The sequence below is a fragment of the Pezoporus flaviventris genome, unplaced genomic scaffold (assembly GCF_033815535.1).
Source record: "Pezoporus flaviventris isolate CSIRO_AGI_PZ_B2104156 unplaced genomic scaffold, CSIRO_AGI_Pfla_v1 ptg000047l, whole genome shotgun sequence".
NCBI lineage: Eukaryota > Metazoa > Chordata > Aves > Psittaciformes > Psittacidae > Pezoporus > Pezoporus flaviventris.
The window spans coordinates 10700471-10724034 of NW_026892595.1; the positions used below are offsets into that span (position 1 = coordinate 10700471).

Sequence of the window (23564 nt, forward strand, 5' to 3'; positions counted from 1 at the left end):
CCCTCCATAGGTTCAGCCAGCGAATCTGTCTGCCTGGTATGTTAAATTAAGAGGAAACAGTATCTATGCTGCATATTAAAGCTGAGATATTAAATACAAGAAACTTAAGTACAGAATGAAGTCTTTAAATAGGAAGAGAGTTTTGAAAGGAACCACTAGGCGTTGCTAGGTAGTTTGCATGTCATTTGTGATGTGCTTGGGGTGAAATTTTTTGGACATTCATGTACATGGTTTCTCTGATTTTTGTAATTTTTTTGTTTTGGTTTGGTCATTTGTTTGTTTTTTTTTTTTATGAGTCATACCAGCTGTAATGTGTTACACAGGTTTCTTGCTGCAGCATCGTAGTGATAGGCATCAGCTTCTATCTGTTGGAGAGCAGGGCCATTGTTCTGGCTCCTCTAGCTAAACATGCAATATATGCTGTGAATTGCCTTTATTATATGCTGCTTAAATATCTCATTGTCTGCTTTGCATACAAGCAATTTATTGCTGCTTATGTTCTGACAGAATGAAAACTAATGTTTAATTATGCATTGCCCTAGTAATGTGGTGTTTAGGGTGAATGTATCTGAATTAAATAAGGGCCATTAATAATGCCTAACCATTTATGATATATTCATTGCCTGATTTCAAATCATATAAATTAGAGAAGCTTATTTGAAATGTCACCAATGTAAGATGGCTTTGTGGGAACACCTCTCTGTGTGCTAATTTCAGAATCATTACCAGCTGAGCCTTACTATTTATTCAATGTCCAGTAGGCTTTTATTATTCCCTTATTTGCAGCTTAATTACAACCTCTGTTTTCCTGACAGTGTGAATTCAATCCTAAACCTGCAGGAGCAAAACGAGTTGCAATCAGTTGGTTTTTGCCTGAAAGCCTCCTTTCGCCTCAGCCCCCTCCCACCTGCCACGATCCAGCCACAGCTCTGAGCAGAGCCCTACAGCCCCAGTGTTTATACCGTGTGTTTCAAGCGGCGATGCTAGTCTGAGGCTTTTAAAATTGCTCTTATAGCTCATAAGGTGTAAGCATCTCAAACACCTGGTTTTATACCAGTATCACAGGGATATTTGAATAAATTGCTTAAAGGGATGATTCTGGGTCACTTTTAGGGTCTTGTGTGCATTAATTTACAAACTGTATTAATAGGCATGAGGTATTTTTACATAATATGCATGGTTACTGTGCAACTGAAATCTTAGTCGTTCATCTTTAAAATAATCCATTCTCTAAGGATTCTCTGGGATTTAAATTCCTCAAAAATACAGTAAGCATTGTCTGTTTCAGGTAACAGGACAAACTGCAGCAAAGTTTTGCATTGATAGCGACAGATAAGGGCAGTTAAAGGATGTAGGTTGCAGGACTAAAAGGACTTTATTTCTCTGTATGATGCACATGCATTTGTTATAGAAATCTATAAATGTGGGCTTTCTTAGAAGTAATTGTAATTAAACGAATATCTGATTGCGAGCCTTCAGCAACAAGTCAGGCCTTTGTCCAGTGAGCTCTTTCTGTTTCATTTATGCATCATGATTATCTCTTAGGGGAAATTCTTTCTTGCTTATAATTTTGTTACATTCAGTAGCAGTCCTTAGAGGAAATTAATGTTTCTTGTTTCTTAAGTAATTATTACAGTTACTGTAATTAGGAAATAACTGAACTTTCATCCTCAGTCACATTTAATTTGCTCTTGTGACGAAAGCTAGCTATATTTAATGGGTAATGTGAAGAGATGCACACAATACTTGGTAAATACATAGTTTTCTGTCATGCTTGACTTTAAAACACAGAAAAAGAAGCAAAATTTTAATCCAAGATGAGTTGGAAGAGTCAAAATGTCTTCTTTGTGCTTCATATTTAGTGTCTTTCAAATGTGACTGTTTCTTTACATGGTGATGGCAAAGTGGAGAACTGATCTCTCTGACCTTTCCCTTTCCTTTTAACTTTCCAAGAGCTGTTTGTGGGGGAGTTTGGATATTGTTTCTTCTCCCTCCCCCCACAGTGTGGTTCCAGTTTCCACCAAGATCTAATGACACGGGTATTCCTTTCTGTCTTGTGTGCACTTTCCAATCTGGCCTCATCAAATCTATCCGAAAAAATGTATTATTTCACAAAGAACCAGACCTTACACTTGAAAGGTTTAAATTAATTAATGGCCTGTGCCACTGGGACGTACCATTACTCAGCTGGTATGCTATATCAAAGGTCATTTGTACTGTGTGTTCATCACCTGCTTTTTTATTTTCCTGTCTGCTAGAGAGGAATTCCCTAAATATTAGAGGAATTATTTTTGCATACTTCCAGGTTGGATGAATTTAAAAATAAATACCCTTCTGTTAGTCTGCTTTTTTTTTTTTTCTTTGCCTCGTTTGGGGTTGAGGAAAAAGTACATTCACGTCTGGTAGGGAACTTCCTAGAAGTATTTTGGAATTTCTGCTTAGAATAAAAGAATCTCTGAAGTATGCATGTATGAGCACATTTGGCTCTGTTATTCTGCTATGTAGGTGACATTTGTAAGGCCTACAACTTAAACTGTACTATTATAATACCTATATAAATACTTGCAGCACAAAAGCAAATCTGTAGATGTAGAGAAACTTTGCATCAGCAAAGTAAGAAAGCGAATGCATGTGAAAATTTGAATAATGCAATTTTGATAATGTAAAATCCAAATTTGCAAGCAAACTTGCTGTTATTGTAGGTAATGGAAGCTGTTCTTTGTATCACTTTTGCCGAGACTGTACTTGTGTGTAGGTCTCTTACTTCTCTTTCAAGCATAGTTTGTTATATGATCTGGCAATGTAAAAGATAGATAACACTGTATAAGCAAATCTAAAGTTCCGTATCTCTGCATAGTATCTGCTTGTCCCTAGTTTTATTTGTACAACAGCTACACTAGTTCTGCAGGCTCATGAACCTGTCCTGTGGATTCAGAGTGAGATTGATATACTGTGATAGCAACTATAGTAAAAAGCATGTATGTTAGATGTAGTGATTTTCAATCAACATTTTGTTATTTTATGTCATATTTAATGAGGTGTCAGCATGATTTATTAGGTTTATACAGCTGTGCTTTCAAAAATTTACTGGAATTTCTTCTTTCACTCTGCTTGGAGGAAGGAAAGAACATTCTCCCTACAACTTCAGGGAGCAGAGCACACTCAGCCCATCCCAGACATCTTTCTATTTCCTTTCTCCGCTCTGCTATATAACTGCCATGCCTCTGTCTACAGCTTACCAAAGAAGCACTCAGTAAATTCAACAGATTTTATCAGGTTTTGTGTGGGCTGCAAGGGTCTTGAATAATAAAAATGAGATGTCAGGGACCATTACTGGGAGTTGAAAGTACTGAAAAGTGGTGAGGCCACCCGACCTGCTTGCTTGCATTGGTTTCTTTCCTCTGTTTAAGAGCTAAAAGGCTCCTCGCTGTTTTCTTGTTTTGTTTAACTTTGGTTCTGCAAAAGGTCATACTCGCACTGAGTGCAAGTCCCCTTTTATAACCTATAGCTACTTCAGTGAAGGTTTCTCCAAAAGCCTCTCTGCAGCAGGGTAGCATTTACAGGCAACTAACCGCTTCCTAGTTGGAAACAGTGTTGGATAAGCAGTGCTGAGAGCAGAAGAGCACCCCTGTGTTGCTGTATCCACCCTTAGTGTGCATTTGTATTCATATGGAGTGGGTTTTCCCTCTAAACCCTGTAGAAAACTGCTGAAGCAAAATGTGCTCTGCATGAGCAAACAGACTTGACCGGGTGAATCGAGGTGCGTGACCAGGGTGTAGATCACGATAAGAACATAGGTAGAATGTATGTCATGGGTGGCTGTTGTTGTAATGGGTATCTCATTCATGATTTGAAAGCACCATTGTAAGCTAACAATACTCTGTCTTATGTTTATCAAGTTTTAGTTAAAGTTTACTAAAGTAAGGGTAAATTGATACATGCAATGATAAAAATATGCCTACAGAATAGGTAATGGTAAAGTGTTCTGTGATTTCTATGAGGTGTGGTCAGAGGTGGATTTCAAATATAGATAAAAAAAACTAATCTTGAAGACTGACTATTTCTCTCAAAGCTAGAAAGAATAGATGATCCCCACAAATACAAAAAAATAAGGGGAAACCTTGGAAGTTGTTCATCTATTTCTAAGTGAAAATTTAGCTATTTAGTTTGTCTGACTTGAACAATCAAAAAGATGCATACAAAAATTTGCCTGAGTTCTGTGCTAGTGTAAGAAACAACCCTCCGTTTATTGAGCCCAAAGTGCGTGCATTCACATATAAACAAGATTTCACTTGATTTTCTATAAAGAGTCCAAGACACAAACATGTAAGACTACTTTGTAGGGCGCAAAGGTAAATAGTCATTTGAAATATGGAATTTGGATTATTTTTTGGAAGCATAGCTCAATTGATTAGACAAGAACAATGTGTTGGGATTAAAGACCATTTTGCTGGCGTCCTCATTGACCTTCCATAAAAAGTACAATCCAGTTGTGCTTTGAAGCACTTCCCCACTCTGCCACTCCCACCCCCCCTCCCCAGAAACTAGTATAAATATGGAATGCTGTTCCTTCTTTTCCAAAGTGTGATCACATTTAATCTGGAAAGAATAAAACTGCTTTTACATTCTTTTACTTACATTCACTCTCGGGTCATACACACAAGAATTAGTAGACTAAGTAACATTAAGACACATGCAGCATTTTTGCAAAGACATAAGCATCTAAATATATTCTCTTTTCTCTAGATCAATGAACTGAGCCATGTTCAAATCCCTGTTATGTTGATGCCAGATGATTTCAAAGCCTACTCAAAGATAAAGGTGGACAATCACCTTTTCAACAAGTAAGTACAAGTAACAGTTCCTTGCAGAAGTGGATAGTGGCAGTGATATTTATGAAGTACTATGAACTCTGTTATTTTTCAGTTCATGGGACTGAAGTTTTTATGATTAAGTTAATCCTGCGATAAACATAGCCATCTGTGCTGTTCTGAAAAGCAACAGCAAGGGCTGCTGGGTAGTATTTTTCTGCCATATGGTTTATTATTGCCTTATGAGTATCTTATATATTGAAGGTGATCCTTTCTTGGTGTGTTTATGGCTGATACAAGTATTTATTTGGGTATTTTTCAAAACAAATTCATATGTGTGTACTTTTTATTATATGAAATGTTTGAACATGAATGAGAATTTGAAGCATATAACAAAGCTGAGTAATGTTCAGCTTTTTATAATCCATGATACATAATCATAGCAATCATATAGAAGTGCCAAAAGTATTAAGATCATTTAATGAAATATCTGTGTCTCTTAAAAATAAAATGCTCTGTGAATAGTATGTATAGACATACTAAACTGATACTGCTGTTTTGTGTATAACCTAAATTTTGTTTAAGAATATATTTGCAAAAAGGAAGAATTCTGCTACTTTGGATCTTTGGTTTTGTGGCGATGGTCAAAATAACTTCTCACATATAAGTCTGAAATCAACACAAGGGTATTAAAATTAGCTCTGTACTGAATGAGTCAAGTTTTCTTGAAGCTTTGGCACCGTCAGTACTTTTTGGTGTTACAGATGGTATAGTAATTCTTATATAATCCAATCTAAGACTTCACCACTGGAATAATTTTAGAGCAGTGGGAAAGCATTCTTTGTCTGCTTTTGAGTCCAGGTTCCAAAGTTACCAAAATATAGTTTGTGTTTATTTCATCCAGTTATGTTGTAGCTTGTTGGAGACAAATACTCACAAATTTATTAAATATTGTAAAGAAAATGAAGAGAACACAGTGAGACTAAATCTCATTAACAAAAAAGGTTAGAGGAAAGATTGTAAATCTCCTTATCCTCTGTTTTGTGTGAACAGAATTGAGACAGTTATTTACTACAGTTATTAAGACAGTTATTAAGACACTTATTAAGACAGTTATTTACTACAGTTATTTACTACATATGCAAGTGAATGAAGTTGATGTGGTTTTATATTCTTTCAGGGAAAACATGCCAAGTCATTTCAAATTTAAGGAATATTGTCCAATGGTTTTCCGTAATCTAAGAGAGAGGTTTGGAATTGATGATCAGGACTTTCAGGTAAGTTTGCTTTCAAAATGCCTAAACTAATGATATATGCTGCAGTTGTGAACAAGCAGGCCAGTGTGCTGAAATAAAGTTATTTTTATGTAAGTTGAAGGAAAACTTAAAGATGATCTTCTTTCTATTCCTTCCCCCACCTGCAGGCAGAATGTTTCTGGTTTAACTCTTTGCCTGCCCTAGGTGTCTTCTGGTTCCTATCCTTCTGCTGTCTTTAGCCGTCCGTATTTCATGTTAGAGAACCTCCAGGTCGTAAGCCGTGTTATTAAAACAGGGGGTGATACCTCTTGCAATAGGAAGAAAAAAGATGCCTGGACACTACTGACAAGAGATGTTATGTTCAGCTGGGTCATTTAGATAACAGTGCTTGAGTTGTGCGTCTAAGTGAAACATCATTTCTGAAATGAACATAGTCTTTTTTTTTCCTTCATGCTCTCTTTGTTTAGAAAAGCTTGACCTGTGGCCTGACAACTTCCTACTGCTTCATCATGCCTCCTTTTCCCATTGTTAAAAGGATCTGGAAACAAATTGCTTGTGTAGAGCAGATACAGCAAAACAAGAAATTGCTCTAGATTTGGCAGGGTTGTTCCTTGCAGCCAAAGCTTCTTTCTCTCTTTGCAAGAGAAAGTTCTTTAACTCTGCTTCAGTCTGATTTGCAATCAAAAACTCACTGACAATTCCCTTTTCCATTAGTTGCTCCTAATGCACACTGTTTCAGTCACAAGGGTAATTTCTTTCTGCAGTCTCTCTGCAAGATGTCCTGTCCTAAAGAGCACTTGCTGTGTAACCCAGCACCACTTCCTGTTGTGCTCTTTTGCTCTTCTGGTATTTTGATGTGGGTTGCAGTTGTATTTGTAGCCTGCCACTAAGATATGTTAAGTGAAGATATTTAATAAACAGTTTCAAGTAGCTAAATTGTACAAAATGCATTTGTACAGTAACACTTTCATTCTTGCTACATCGAGCAGAGTGAATACTGAAGCCAGAAGATACTTTTAAATCCTTCAACTATCCTTTTTATCAGTTTTCCCCTTTTCAGTATCAAGCAATGTGTTAAAATACGTAGATGGGTTAAAATGTGCTTGCAGGAGTGTAGATGGAGATTAGTCTATGGATCTTGGTATATGGCCACTGTAACTTTGGTGAGACCTTTTGTCAGTAGGTGGAGAAGAGGGTTCAGCTGGTTTCTTTTGGTAGAGCTGTTGTGATCCTGTCATATGATTTTTCATTATCCTCTTTACTGAAGAGCTGTTAAAGAGGAAATACACCAAGACTTAGGCTAACAGTTAGAACAGATTACATTAGTGCTTCAATTTTCCTGGTGTACCAAAGAGGATCATAATGTTTGGGAAGGTATTTGATTCCTTTAACTGAAGATTTTCTTTTTCTTGACAAAGGATTAGTGTGTCAAAGAGGAAGGACATGTGATTGTTTCTAAACTTAAAATTATGGTGTCAGCTCATGCTTGCTGTCTTTTTAGAAGATGGGGTGATGACATTCCTAGGCAATTGAAGTTATATTTCAGTAAATATTTATTAGACGAATTAGGATGCTGTCATTAGTTAAAACTAGCAAACCGCATAATCAAAAGCACTGCCTCCCACAGCACTGTGAAATGTTTCTATCTGTTCTGCTGTTCTACAACAAAAAATCCTGTTGTAACTATATTATACTGCTGTTTAATTTTATTAATGATAGCAATGAAAAAATGGTGTTAAAGGACTGTCACTAGATAAAATGCCCCTATTTTCAGATTAAAACCAAAATTACTTGTTTGTAACTCTGTTTTGTTCTGTTGGGGTTTTTTTGACAATATAACCAAACGACAATCCAGAAGAAGAAAAATGTAACCACATCCTGTTTTTTAATGCAACAAAATTATGTATTGGAAAAAAAATCTACAATACTATTTAGTATTTCAAGTATATTTAGTGAAAAACAAAAGATACTTAATTTTGACCCAGGGGAAGGCAGTGTCTACATTCGCTATCCTTTTTTTCCACAATCCAAGCAAATTATCAGTCTGCATTCTTATTCTACTGAGCTGTACTGATACTATTTTTTTTAAAAAAGATCAAAGTAGTAATGTATTTTGAACACACGTCAAAATTAATTCTAGAGGAAAACATACAATGAAAATTTAACTCACTCCATGTGCAAGATAGGGGTTATCCCTATTAAAAGTAGAAGTTGCTTTCTTTTTAATGTTACATTTTCTGTGATTTAAAAAGGAAATCCAGGGAGACTCACTGTGTATACTTGTCTTTTTTTTCCAGATAATCTTTGTCTTCAAGAAAGTTATTCCAGTGAATGCAGGTTAAAATGATGGTCTTGCATTCAAAGCCAAACATGAATTGGAAAAAGCCTGTGCAATATTGAACTGAAGGGATGCTTATGGAGGAGATAGAAATAACTTTCTCTGGGTAGTTTTTCTTATATAACAACTTTCAGGAAGGGAGTCCTAATCAATTGTGAGCAATGTCATTCCCATTATTGAGCAAGATAGAATTGGTTTAGATAAATAAACCCAATTACCTCGTTCATTAGTCAGACACATCAGTTTAAATCAGGAAGAACATTCATTTTAAATGTTTTTGTTTTCAGAATGTTCTGCAGATATCCTTGATGAATTGTTCCAGAGGTCATATAGTGCTTCCTCATAAGACTGAAAAAAAACCCTTACTTTATCAAAAGAATTTGGGAGCATACACCCTAATTACTGGGCTATACACATTTTATATTTTGACATTGTGTTATTCACTTTGTGCAGTAATTTTGTGGGCTGCTTAACATGTAGGCTTTGCTCACATGTGGAATGCTTGATATAAAAATCTTCTCTTACAGAGTTCTCCTCTTATTCCTGAAGAGAGATTTAAATCTTGTAAGTAAAGGGTTTTTTTCCTACAGTTAGTCTGTCTTTAGTCAGAGGAATTGCTTAAACTGTGTATGGTTTGTGTTTTACAAGAAGCCATTTCTAGTAAGTAGTTCCTGCATCTGTCTGTCTTTCATAGCTCATTGGGCATCTCTGAATGACATTTTGATTAACATTGAACTAGAATTAAAGTTTCATGGAGGTAGATGTGTGTTGCCAATACTGAGTGGGGGGTTTTGCTTTATTATGGACATCGATGTGCAAAATGTAGTATGAAGTTAAACCATAAGTTTTATTTAAAGGTTGCCTTTAGAAGCTTGTTACGACAAGTTAAGTGTTGAATCTAGGTTAAGAAACTTTGTTCTTATGTCAAAACAACCTTTTATTAGACTCCAATCTTTCTTGCTTATCACATGTTACTAAGGTGTTTATTGAATCAAATTAAGAAATGGTTTGGCTGTTCTTTCTCAGAAAGGGGAACACAAGTGATGATCAGTCAGTATGAATCAAAATTGCGTTTGAATAATGACAAAAATTTTAAACCATTTTAACCAATTAGGTCATTATTTTGCTTAGCACCATTGGGAGTTACAAGTACATGTGGATCTGAAATTGAAGGTACTTTTTAAAAGTAATTCTACGAGTCAGAACATTAAATAATGACAGATTTTGCCTTGATAGGGAAAATTATCTTGATCTTGTATTTTTGTTAAGTGTCATCTTAGTTCATTGGTAAAGAATCCCTAACTCTGAAGATCCTCCTAACATAGGTAGGGAAATACTTGACAGCGTTAACTGTTCCTAAAAGAAAAGAGAAAAATTGATTAGAAAGCAGATGTTGTAAATTAAATACCTCACTACAATCCCAAATTAATTTTTAGTTTCTGCATTCCCTCTTAGCTTTTGGCATCAGTTTTGCAAAGGTTATCTTACAGAAAGACCTCTTTTTTACCAAACTGTATGGTTTGGTTACAACGCTATGGCTGTTGTAACTTGAGAGTTTCTTTTCAACTCGGTCGACATGATTTCTTATCTTACAAAATCCAAGAGTACAATTCTGTCAAATGAATTATAAGACTAGCTTCTGAAAACTGCAAAAGTGAGAGGTGAACAAGCAAGCAGCTAGCTTAATGATCCCCCAAAAAACCTCTAGAAAAATAGGATCTGTTACTATTACAAATGCTTCTGCTCCTATTGCTCTGAAAAGGGGAACTTACTTTACTATGATCCAGCACATCTGTTCTTACTTAGAGTTATTGCTGAATCCTACATCTAGATACTGCTAGGCGAAAGAGGGAGACTGGGTTCTTGCCCAGTGAAATGCAGTTGGTCATACCAGAGGGCACCAGTGTCCCAGGGTACCTAATGAGCTTTATACTGGGGATGGAGGTGATCACAACTGATTTCCCTTAAAGTTTTAGTACTTAGGGTAAAAGGAGATATGCTCAGATCTGACTGTAGGAGCAGCCAGTAGAGGTTCTCTGTACAGAACAAAGAGCTTTTAGTAGATGGTCTGTGTTCTTTTTAACTTAGAGGTGCTTATTATTTCTCTATGTGCATTTTTTCCATATAAAAGATTGAATCTAAAAAGAAAATTGAGAAATCCTGCTCTTAAACAATTTACCTAATAACAAATTGTAAGAACTCTGTCTCTCACTTTAATATGGATGTCTCCTTACATTTCCATATCTCTCACAGCTTTCTATACAGAAGGATTTGTAGTCCAGACTCTAGAATAGCATCAGGAAAATAATGCAAATTCTAGGTTCATTTTTCCGAAGTCAACCTTAAATATAATTTTGTCTTTAAGTGTCTAAACTTCACCAAAATTCTTGTCAACTTGTGAACATTTTTGCTCATTTTATGTGACTTTTCCAGTCCTAAGGTATCATATTAAGAGCTTAAAAGCTATTTTACAATCTAAAATATGTTTCTTCAGACAAATACTAATTGGAGCTCTTTGCTGGTGTTTCTGCAGTGAAATTTGTGCCTCCATTTATTGGCCTTTTGTTTGGGAAGGAATGAGCCACCTCTAGCATTAAACTACAGGCAACAAGGTCAACAATAAATATGTCAGGAACAACTATCTTAGGAGTTGGATCTTCTTCCAAAGACATGATCCTTTCATTAAATGTTTAATAAAATGTATTAAAAGTCTTGGAAGCGAGAACTGTCTTGAAAAGAAAATTCCTGTGCTGACCATTTAAGTATGGTAAGCCTGACATTGCATGAAAAGTCATTGAGTTTATCTGTCAGGTGAGGCTGTGATTTTCTTGTAGCAGAGTATACAGTTTGTGGATCCCAGATGGACATTGGCATCAGGATATTCGGAACTGCTGACATCTTGTTTGACATGGGCATAGGCATAGGCAATAGTGGTAGTAAGGTATTGAGTCAGCTGTACTAACAAAACCTATTGCATTTATAGTCTCTCCAGCATGTGAAGAATGAAGTTTGCAATCTGAATATTACATTCTAGGATTTGGTGCCATTTAGTGGCTGTGGGACTTAACCTTAATATGTATGGCAGTGGAAATTTTAACCTCTGTCTTTTCTTAGTTTTCCCCAGAGAAAACATTTAGTTTGCTTTCTTTAGCAGTTCCTTGCATAACCTACGTATCATTCACAGTTGGGTATTGAAACTAGAAAAAAGTAATTTAGTATGTGCTGGCAGCATCAAAAAAAAATGAGCTTCTGGGTGCTCCCTGAGCTCGTATGGAGATAGCCATTGATAGTGAGACATTCTGTCCAAGCTTTACATGGCTGAAGGGGCGAAGCTTCCAGAAGAAGAGCCTTAACTCTTTCTAAAGCAAGCGTATGCCTTAAGCTAACAGCTTCAAATCCAGACCTACAGTCTGTCCTGGGTTCAGCAGTAGCAGTCATGTTTCTCCTTCTTGGTAGCTGGTGCAGTGCTGTGTTTTGACTTTCGGCTTGGGAACAGAGCTGATGACAAGGATGTTTTGGTTTGGCCAAGGACTTTGTGAGCCTCATGCTCTGCCAGGGAGGAGGAGAAGCTGGGAGGAAGCAGAGACAGGACACCTGACCCAAACTGACCAGAGGTATTCCATATCACAGCACATCATGCCCAGGATGTAACTGGGAGTTAGCCGGAAGGGCTGGGACTGTGGGGTTGGAGGAGGTGTCGGTCAGAGGTTGGTCGGGCTGGGGGCGTGAGTTATCGGTTGGCTGGTGCTGAGGTGTTGTATTCTCTTCCCTTGTTGTTTCCTTTATCATTGTTATTATTAGTGGTAGCAGTAGTGATCTCTGTTATACCTTAGTTACTAAACTGTTCTTATCTCAGCCCGTGGGAGTTGCATTCTTTTCGATTCTCCTCCAGGAGTAGGGGGAGGGAAAGAAGGGGGGGAGTGAGTGAACGAGTTACCTGCCTGGGTTTAAACCACGACACAGTCTCAATAGGGTAACTTGATTTAGGAAAGAATCGCATTTTATTCATTAAACTTCCATTTGAGCAAGTCAAGTAACCCATAGCCTTTCTCCTGGTAGAATAGCTCAGTGGAAAAAATAAAAAGTTGGTGTTTTACCTTTCTCTGTCAAAGTTTTTCATGTCTTTCACCACAGTAATCACTCCCTGGATACAATTTGCTTATAAATGTTTGTAGGTGTTCACAGTGTGTACATCCACTTCTTAACAAGATCGTGGAAGGGATTTGATGTTTGACTAGTGCACCACAGGACCAGTGGTATCCTGTCTTGTCCTTTGGAGGTCCCATGTCATTCGACATAGGTCTTTTGAGAGCTCTGCTTTTGAGATGAGAAGAAATCATGCAGTATTATCCATACAGCTGCCAAAGGCAAGGGGACTCATACTATTGAATGTGGTTTTAATGTACGTTACTGGTCAGGTACGCTTTGCCAGATACTAGACTTCTTAATAATGTGTCAGTGTCAGGAATCAGTGTTCCCTGATCATGTTTTCTCATCATGTTTCCTTATCAGTATTTCCAGACATAAACCTGCTCAATGGCAATGGTAGAGTGCATGATCCCAGTATACAAAGTAAACCCAGAAGTCTTCTCTGTCCATCCTCATATGACAAAACCAAACATCTCTGGGTTTGGTGCTTCTGTTACAAAAACAGTAGCACTTTGCCTTTCTTCTCTTTAGAAATCACTGACAAAACACTGTCCTGAGCACCATCCCAGAAGTAGGCTGCTTGTTTCAAATTACAGAAGTTGGAGCCTTTATGTCCAGTTGTATGACAGTGTGTCTCTCTGATATGCTTTTTTAGCCAGTAATCCAAGTCTAATATCCATATCAACGATTCCTGAGGTCTTGTAATAGGAAAAAAAGGTTGGGGGAAGCTGCAAGTTTGTCTTCATGAGAAGCTGTGCATGGGCCAGGCAGCACCACTGTAACTGCTGTCACAGAACAGCCAGACTGTGTGTACGTAATTGTCTTAACAGCGATGAACCACTGCCAGGCTTTTCCACTGACCTATGATTTCAGTCATCACAGAGCATCATCTGTACACTTGTTTTTGCCTATTCATTCATGCAAAGCTGCCCAGAGGCACTCTTAAATAGCCTGGGATGTGATCTGATTTGTCTTTGGGGTACGCTGAGCTTGTGAAGCTCGTTCTGGCATTCCACGACTTTCAGATGAGATCACAGTACCAGAAATCATTGTTTGCCTTTGTCCAGACATCGCAAAATGGGGAAGATTTAAATCAATGAGAAGCTGTTAAGCCAGTCAGTTTGAAAGATTACTGTTCTTCTAAAGCTCTCCATGCTTTATCACCAGAATTTTCCTATTGCCCTTTTTAGCTTTTTTAGGAAAAGCTGTGACTCAATGACAGTTTTTATTAGGCTTCCTTTCTAGATCAGTTGCATGAAGTATCTGTATTACATCCAACACATAGCTCACATGTTCAGAGTTTCTAAAATATAATCTTGTCTGCTAAAGTAGCAGTTAGAAAACAATGACATTTACATTAGATGTGTAAGAGATTAGAATGAGCTAATTAAATTGACCTTTAAATCTCTCCACCCTCTTGGAGGCTGTGGCTAATCCTTGGCCTCCCACTGTGGAGATAAGTATCCGTGCTGTGAGCATTTTAAGCAAAGTGGGCAGAGGAGGAAGAGCCTCACCAGCAGTTTGTCTTTGAAGAAGAGGGCAATACTTTGCCAGTTATAAATACAGCTTGCAATTATGGAGGGAGGGGGGGACACAAGCTTTTCCTGTTACTTTGGTGGCTCTGTCCTGTGTGTTTTCCTCACAAGAATGGTTTTGATTTAAAAAAATAGCTCCAAACATCTTAACATTGCTCTTTGGAAAGTCTGTAAAACAGTTTACTTTTTTTATGTCTGGCGTTCGTATAACTAGCATTATCAATAATAGTATTATTGTTAGTTAATTACAGTTGGCTGCGATTTTTATTGACCATGTGCAAAGTAAAAAAGGACTTCCAGACTTTCAATAGACTTCCAACGGATAAAGCATTAGGTGGTTATTCTAGCTGGCTTCTAAGGACTCTTGAGGATGCCTTTTAGAAAGTAGTTGGCTTGATATTTTGAGACTTTGATTTTTAAAATGTCAGTTACTGTGGGGCTTTATAATTAAAAAATGTAAATAATAGATGATTAGATTACAACAATCAAAATTTAATTGTCAACGAGCAGTTGACATTTCATGTAGTAAAAACTTGCAGATGATGTAAAATCTGTCCAAATGGCAAAGTCAGAAGACAACAAAGATTTTGTACAAAAAAAATACTTTATCTGGCATGATGAGCTTGTATAAATTAGATACCTTTTAATATCGTCAGATGAATAGTTACATGGATTAAAAGGAGTGCAGAACTGCAGAGGTGAAGGCTGTGTTCAGGAAGGTGGTAGCTCTGAGAAGGAACAAGAAGTCAAAGGGGACAAGAATTTAATACTAATGTGAGCTCCTGACTCAGAAGGAATAACTGCATCCTTGGATGGATAAATCGGAAGGTATAAAATAAGACCAGAAAGAGCTCTAAGTTTTTTTTTAACATGCGTTTATTTTATACCTGAAGCTAATACTCTATATGGTTTTGATGCTAGTCATCTTAAAAAAAAAGGTGTTGAAAATTTGGATGTGGAAAAAATACAGAAAAATTGTGTCAAAGGAATTTAAACACATAGAGAATGCCTTGTGGGAGTGAGAGAGTTTGATCTGCTGCACGTGAAAAAATTAGAATTGAGAAGAAAGTAGTATGTGAGTATCCTTGCAGAAAAACAATACTAGATACTTTAGGAAAGGATAAATAACCAGAAAAGGAAATAATTCCACTTCAAAATTACACTCACCTTTGCAGTAACAGAAACGATTAAATACTAGAAAAACTACAGTGGCAAATCTTGGTATTCTGAAGTTGGAAGAATGAAGACTGACTTTCTGAATTTTGTACCTTGGCCAAAAGCAAAGATTGGAGTTCAGTTTTGGAATGGCTGGGTGACATGAAATGAGTTCTGATGGGTAGCAGTTTTGTTAGATTCTAGCTTATGAAATTCCATTGAAGGCTCCAGAAAATCTCCTGTGAACTTTGAAGAATTGTGGATCAGGTCCTAAGAGCACCTGCAGGAAAAAACTTTCTTTACCTAATATGTTTAGTGTAGGAAATAAAACTCTGCACAGATTGCTGAGAGCTTGGAAAGAGATGCTGAGGCAAGAGTGGGTCTATAGTGAAACTAAATCTTTCAGATGATTTCCTAAAGAATCTGCTGTTCTTGGGTGGTATGATGACATGTAACTTAGGTGTGCTGATCAACTTTTTGTATCAAGAACTCCTTGGGAAATTAAATACTAGTAAGTGGTGTAGCTTTTACCCGTTTACATTTAAAGCTGTATTTTTATTACTTTATCAGAAATTAATTCTGTGGTACAGGACAAATTCTTTGTGATGTGTAGCCTCTCAGCACTGAAGACAAGATGAGTATTTCTGGTTGCCTGGCTACTCAGTGCAATATAGGTGATATTTTTTATAGTGATTTATGTAAGGGCAGTGAGACTTCCAGCTAGTGATTTTTCACGAGGGAAACTATTTGGGAGGGAGGGGGAGGTATGTGAAAGAGAAACTTACCTAGTGAAAGTATCTCTGAGCTTGGCATGTTAAGTGTGTCTTTGGTTGTATAAGTTATTGCAGAAGTAATTTAGCATAGTCTTTAAATGACCTCATAAAAGTATTCACACTTTAAAAGTACAAAACCTTTTCTTTCTCCTGAGACCAAAAAACCAGCAGGCACAAGATTAAAACTTCACAAATGAGAAGTGAATGGGGAATTGGCAGAACACGCACACTTGGAGCAGAAGACTTGCAGTGAGTTGCTAAGTGAAGCTGTTAAGTGGAACAGGGTATGTGTGGCTGACAGATGTTTTAATTGTGCCAGAGGAGTGAGGCACACTGTGGCAGAGTGGGAGAAGGCTGGGAAAATCTGAAGGGGACACGGCAGTATAGCACTTTGCTTTGAGTTTTGTGCTCACTAATGCTATACTGTAGGCAGGTGATTTTTATTAACTTCTTACGAGTAATGCTCCCATGCTGTACATGCTCCACTGGTTCCTGACCCAATATGGAAGTGCTATGTAGTAGCAGTAAGTGTTGGTAAAAGATTGTTAGATAATCAAACCTGTATCTTTTAGAGCTTGAGTCAGGGTTGTTTTTTTTGTTTTGCCTGTATCTGAAAGGTATCCTCCCTGTTCTGGCTTTGTGGCTCATAGATTTGTGTTACGTGAGGAGTGGCTCGTTTCCCATCTGTTCATATTCCACTTAGTCTTTCCCTAATTAAGAAGCAGAGCCAGAGGGAATTCAATCTGGTATTTGCCATGATCTGTATCTCTCCCGGTCTCTTTTCCCCCTCCTTCAACCCTGCTTATGTTTCCTTTTGGAAAAGGGAGATGCTTCAGTTTCATTCTTCATTTCCTTCCCAGTTCACTATAGACACCTCACCTAAGAGATGCTGTTGCTGAAGACAGCAATAGGTCTCTCTTAGCTGAAGTTAGTGCTGAGCAAGGAAACAGAAGAAAAGCCATGCACCACTTACTTTGGGCAAGTTCAGTCAGCTTTTCCTACAAGGCATTTGTGTGGAGATGTCTACAGTACAACTTATTTTACTCACTTTTTGTACAAAACATCACTCAAATTTATCTGTGTGTTCTGGCAGAAGTGATGTGGATCACAGGAGGGTACTGGCTCACAAAACTGCGTTTGACAGTAAGAGGCAAGTCTATACAGTGCAACTGCAGCAGTCTGAACTAGAGAGCAGTGCAATTCAGATAAATGCGTATTTCAGTCTGTCTGAGCAGTAACTTATTGTCTGCATTAAGATAAAGATGATTGACTTAGACTTGAGTTAAATAACCCCAGAATAAGTTCAAATTTATCTGTATCATCCATTTACATGTCTAAAGTCTAATTTTAAAAGAGACAAACTTTCCACAGTCTTTGTGACTGTGACCGTTTTGTGTCTTAACTTACAAGAGGAATATTTTCCAATAAGGAATGACTTCTAATATATGTACTATTAATTTGTTAGTATTTGGCAGGGTTGAATAGGGTGCAGAGTGCTTTGTTTTCTAGTTAACAGTCTGGGTCAAATAGGTAAGTTAGCTTCAGCTACACCAAAAGGGAAGGACCTTAGTGGTTTTAAGTAGCCATATTGTTTCCTCTTTGAAGCCCCTAAATTGTTCTGGTTTGATTCTTTCAGTGAAGCTGTTCATGGATCTTGCTAATGATGACTTAGTGGTGCAGGCCAATTCTTGTCATCTCTTTAACTAAACACTCATTGTTGTCATGAGAGGCAATAGTATATATATGTTTACTAAAGCCTGATTTCTCAATGTGAACAAATATAACTACAGTTGAGAGGTGAGGTATATTTCATGGTACCTGGAAGCTTTACTTTAGAAGGAACTTGGACTTTTCTCTGTTCATAGAAGTGAGAACTAACCATTACAAATAAGACTTTCCATAGGCAATACTCAGCCATACATTTATCAGCACAAGAAAGTGGTAATGCAGTACTAGTAATCTGCAAATATGATGTAATTAGATCTATTTTCCCAACTTTTTAAACCATGCTTATTTATTGAACTTATTACTATGAAAACACAGTAGATAGTAATATTAATGTCCTCCATGTTCCACTTTCTTTCAAAGTTCAAAGGAACTACTTTCTGTATCTGAAGAGAGCATATTGAGTTACCACAGGAATGGAGAGTTAATAAAATGGGGTCAAAGAGATTGTTTAATTAGAGGTTGTTTTTATCTTTAAGCGTGTTTAATGTTTAAGTATCTGATCTTTAATTCATCTAATAGAGTCAGTATTGTAGAGAAGGCATTTGGGTTTCCTGTGCATCTGTGGAACAGCGTCGCTTAGCATAAACTTGGTTGGTTTATTCTAACAAATAAATATGCATGTGGGAAAAGGATAGCAGTGAGCAGTCTTAATTTGGCTTGGTATAGATAGCTAACAATAAAATAGCCATCTACTAAAAAAGCATCACTATTTTTAACCCATAAAGCATTAACAGTACAGTGTGCTAAATAATCATCTGCAGATATCGTCTCTTGTTAGCAACCTTTTTGGTATGATGTCTTTGAAATTAAGTTGACATTATAGTGATCAGGTAGAACTAATTTCCATTAGTAAAAAGCTATTGCTGGAAAAAAAACAAGAATCTGTAAAAAGTCTGTGATCACAAGGTTTCATCCAGTTGATTGAAAATATTGCTAAGTTTATTAATTCCTATTGAGACTGACTGGTTTCTATACTTTTTTTCTGTCTAGCCTGAATTGTAATGAAAGAAGCATGATAAAAGGAGTACTAGTTGATTCATTCTATTAGTATAACAGCTGTCGCTTCTTTTTAAGTCAGAATTTCTTATTGCTTATACTGTTTGTATTTTAAATGCATCAAGTGTCATAGAATCATATAATCATTTAGGTTGGAAAGGACCTTTATAATCATCAAGTCCAACCTTTAACCTAACACTGCCAAGTCCATGACTAAACCGTGTTCCTTAAAATATCTCCACGGACGGCGATTCCATCACTTTTCTGGGTGCACTGTTCCAATGCTTGGTAACCCTTTCAGTGAAGAAATTTTTTCATAATATCCAGTCTTTCATGAAAGACCTCTCTTTCATAATCCCATGCTGACTGGACCCAATTGCCTGGTTGTCCTGTACATGCCAGGAGATGGCAGTCAGGATGTTCTGCTCCATAACCTTCCCCAGCACCAAGGTCAGGCTGACAGGCCTGTAGTTCCCTGGGTCCTCCTTCTGGCCCATCTTGTAGATGGGGTCACATTTGCTAACCTCCAGTCAACTGGGACCTCCTCAGTTACCCAGCACTGCTGAGAAACGATGGAAACTGGCTCTGTGAGCGCTTCTGCCAGCTCCCTTGATACCCTTGGGTGGGTGGATCCCATCCAACCCCAAAGACTTGTGTGTGTCTGAGAGGTGTGGCAGGTTGCTGACCATTTCCCCTTGGGTTATGGCAGTCTCATAGCCTCATTCTGCTCCTTGTTACTGTCTTCCTTCTCAGGGATCTGGGTACCTGGAGGACAACTGGTCTTACTGTTAAAGACTGAGGCAAAGAAGGCATTAAGTGCCTTATCCTTTCTCATCCTTTTTCACTATGTTTCTCCCCACACCATACTCTATCATGGAGTGGGAGAAATCTGAAACATAAATATGCCTATATACTAGATATTCCTTATTAATAATAGGATGATGAGAGAAAAGCAGAAAGAACTTAATTTCAAGACCTGACACTTAGAAAAGCTGTCCTGTGCCAAGTAGTGCTTATGAAGACAAAAGGTGACAGGTTTAATTTAAAAGAGCAAGTGGTTATAGGAATAGCAGATGGAATATTTGAAGTCAGAAGTCGGGAGGGGGGGAAGTTTGTCCCATTCTGGGCATAGAAGTAGTAACTGAGCTTCAGCAACTGAAAAGTCGAAAAATGCAGCATGTCCCATTGTGTTGTATCTCAGTCAAGACATTGCTAGCAAGATATTTCATTCAGTACCAGGTCTGAATTTCATTCAAATCTGACAAGTCTTTTGGTGGAGAATGTTAAAATATCTTAAGAATATCTGAAATTTTGCAGAATAATGTTAGTTCAGGTTCTCCTTCCCATCTTTCCTCTTTCCCTCCTCCTTCAGAGGTCCAGTAGCAGATTAGCAAGTATACTTTTTTGCAGCTTTTTATAGCTAAGCAACTTAAGTCTTCCCCCAGGTTGATTGCTTTTGAGGTTTATACTACATTGCTTACAGTTTGAAGACGAGGGTTCTCTGGGTAAAATATATTCAGAAAACTCTGGTTACTGCTTTGTTGCAATAGTTAACCTCGGAATAATGCAGCTTTTTCTGCTGGGAACAATAACAAATAACTACCCAGCAGCCTTTATTATTGCTAGGTGAATTACAGCCTAATAACTTAGCAGTAGTTTAATTCGCTACATACACTAATGATTACCCATGCTTAGGTTTTTTTCCAAATAAAAAGTAATTATTATGTTACATCATATTTTCCAGTTTGTGGTGAAGGTAACTGAATTTGCACTTTTTTTTTTTTAATTTCTAAGTTTTTCATCTTAAGCATATTAAATATTTGCCCTAAAAACAAAGCCAGGTTGTGACTCTAGAACAGAAAGGGTTGCTGCACTATTAATGGTTCTGTTTGAAGATTAATGGAGTGCTGATATCAAGTGCAGCATTAAAAAAAAAATTACCTATTTATGATACTTGTTCTCTTCAATAGACTTTATCAGTACATAAAAACACGAGTGGTGGAATGGTGGGAAACTGATTTGAATAGGAAACAGCTGAAAACAGGTAAAGAAAACTGCAGTAGTATTTAAATTTCCTTCTTGTAGTATCTTCAATACCATGTGAAGCAATGGTGTTATCAGGACTCGCCTATGTGGAGACCTCATAGCAGCCTTCCAGTGTCTGAAGGGGGGCTGTAGGGATGCTGGGGATGGACTCTTCATTAGGGACTGTAGTGGTAGGACAAGGGGTAACGGGTTAAAACTTAAACAGGGGAAGTGTAGATTAGATATAAGGAAGAAATTCTTTACTGTTAGGGTGGTGAGGCACTGGAATGGGTTACCCCAGGAAGTTGTGAATGCTCCATCCATGGCAGTGTTCAAGGACACGCTGGATGAAGCCTTGGGTGGCATGGTTTAGTGTGAGGTGTCCCTGCCCATGAGCAGGGGGGCTGGAACTAGATGATCTTCAGGTCCTTTCCAACCCTAACTATTCTATGATTCTATGTTAAAACTGGCTGTCCAAAAGCCTGTGTGGATAAGGAACTGAGTCTGCAGTTGTTGTCCCTAAAGCTCTGTTATGATCAGTCTAGAAAAACTCTTTATTTATAAACATTAGGGAAGTACCCACATCCCTTCTTTCTTCTGTGAATAGAGAGGATAATGGAGAAAGACATCACTTTAGGTAATAGTAATGATAGTAGTTCGTTGCACAAGCCTAGAAATATGCTGGAGAAGAGCGCAAAGTTTTATTTCTCCTGCATGTCATAATAAAGGTTTTCATTCTAGTATGAGCCTGTAGAGCTTTTAGGTAGTTTACTGTTATGCCTGTTAATTCTGAATATTTCAGTTGAACAGAGTAACCTTGTGGGAAAATATTTTTATTTGATATTAAACTGACTTCAGAAAGCATTCCACATTTGGGATAAATTTATCCTGTTGAAGTCAGTGGGTCTCAAAGTATGGTGACATAGTCATATGAATTCAAGTGCGCCTTCTTAAATTGGGGCTATGCTTGCCCTCATCTCTTGGCTGAAGTTACTACTCTGTCAAAGTTACTAATCTGGGATTGAGCCTGTGTGTGCAGCTCCTGCTGAAGTGCATAGAGCTTGGTAACTATGGAAGAGGTTCATCAGCGGCAAAAACTTCCAAATAAGACATAGCTCACATAAAAAGAAAATTTTGTAGGTCTGGTACCTGGTTGTGGTAGACTGAGCTTATTTGTAATTACTTTCTGAAAGCATCATCGTTCTTCCAGTGTAAATCTGGCTTGTGTCTTAATTCCATGGTGCCTTATCAAACCACGCAAACATGTCCTCCTCTGTAGCTGCTAGAGCTGAACCTCTGCTATTGGGGAATCTGCAGCCTTTCAATTTGCATACAGAATTTTATTAAAACTTTCTGTGAAAATGGCTTTTCTTCTGGCAGGGAGGACATTGCACTGGGAAGGGGGGGAGTATATTTCAATTTAGCAAGATTTACTGTTTGTGCAGTACAGTACAATAAGGAACAATAGCAGCAGCTTGGGGAAGGGTTATTTTATAAACAGGGAAGTGTTCCAGCAGTCTGTAATAAACTTGTTTAACCTTTTCAGAATATGGTCCATTTTTGGGGAAGTACACATGGGGTGTAAGAACATCATCTTGTTTTCTCATGGCTGTGCTGCTGCTGTTACTAAAAAAAAAAGTAGTGGTGTAATTCATGTATGTAGCAACTGGCATAAACTCATAATGGTAAAGAAAGATGCTTCCAGCCAAAAGCAGGTTGTTATACCTTGTCTAATGTATTTTTACTGTTTGTAAATATAAAGAAATCTAATCTATTTTTTATTTTCTAAAAAAGCAGAAGGCTTCTTTTGCTACTGTCTCAAGCACAAGTAGTCTCAGGCTTCAGTCTAAAAATGGTCACTAACCTCTAGCAGGTTTTTCTTCTAACTACTACATGGTCATTAACTAACCTTTTACCCCTTGGGTTTGTAGGTAGGTAGGCATATTTTACAAAAGGTGTACCGTACAATAACATTACTTGCTTAACACTAGATATGAAATCATTGTTATAGCTGTGGTAGTAGAGCTCATCAACCTCATTGGGGTCTTTTTAATGTTACCAAACCACACTGCCTCAAGAACAGTCTTGCTCAGTTTTAAAGTGATACTGCTCCTACAGATTAATCCTCTATTTATAGTTATTGTGATATAATACTGTGTTCCTTTTGGATTTTTAATCACTGTAGATTTTCTTCCCAAAAGCTAATAAAGTACACATAACAAAGTGCCATAAATTCTCATTCAGCATTTAGAATGACTTCTGAACCACTGATGGGCAATACCTTCCCCCAGTCGTTCTTTTGTTCTCAGAATATTTTTTGAAGTGATTTGTCGAGATAATGTGGTCTGTGATTACATGCTCTGCAGAATTCAGCTCAATGCAGATGTATTGAAAAAGATTAAAAAATAAACGTGACTTATATTTGTTCTAATTAAAATTTGGATAGTTTTGTCTGACGATGCTTTTTTTTTCTTTTAAATCAATTGACAGAATTCATTGACAAGAAGCGCACCCCTTGCCAATGATTCACAAGCACGCAGTGGTGCCCGCTTTCATACGTCCTACGACAAAAGATATATCATCAAAACTATAACAAGTGAAGATGTAGCAGAAATGCACAACATCCTGAAGAAATACCATCAGGTAATATGCCAAATACTATCAGGGTGTGGGATCTCTTCTTAGATATTATAATGTCAGGGTTTTTTAGAGTGTTGAAAGTTTTAAATGAGTAATTAGGGAAAAAGTCACTTCAGATGTTTCTGCTTTTACACGAGCAATTTACTGTATGTCTGCAG

The 23564-nt window shown here is 37.4% G+C and overlaps 1 protein-coding gene across 2 annotated transcripts in view; it reads left to right on the plus strand.

Moving 5' to 3' along the window:
- Nucleotides 1-23564, plus strand: part of PIP4K2A (phosphatidylinositol-5-phosphate 4-kinase type 2 alpha) — a 120642-nt gene that overhangs the window by 54291 nt on the left and 42787 nt on the right. For both annotated transcript variants that reach the window (XM_061468287.1, XM_061468286.1), the window contains exons 2-4: nt 4747-4844; nt 5992-6088; nt 23257-23409. In XM_061468287.1, the coding sequence (XP_061324271.1) occupies nt 4747-4844; nt 5992-6088; nt 23257-23409 (348 nt within the window). The remainder of the gene's footprint in view (nt 1-4746; nt 4845-5991; nt 6089-23256; nt 23410-23564) is intronic.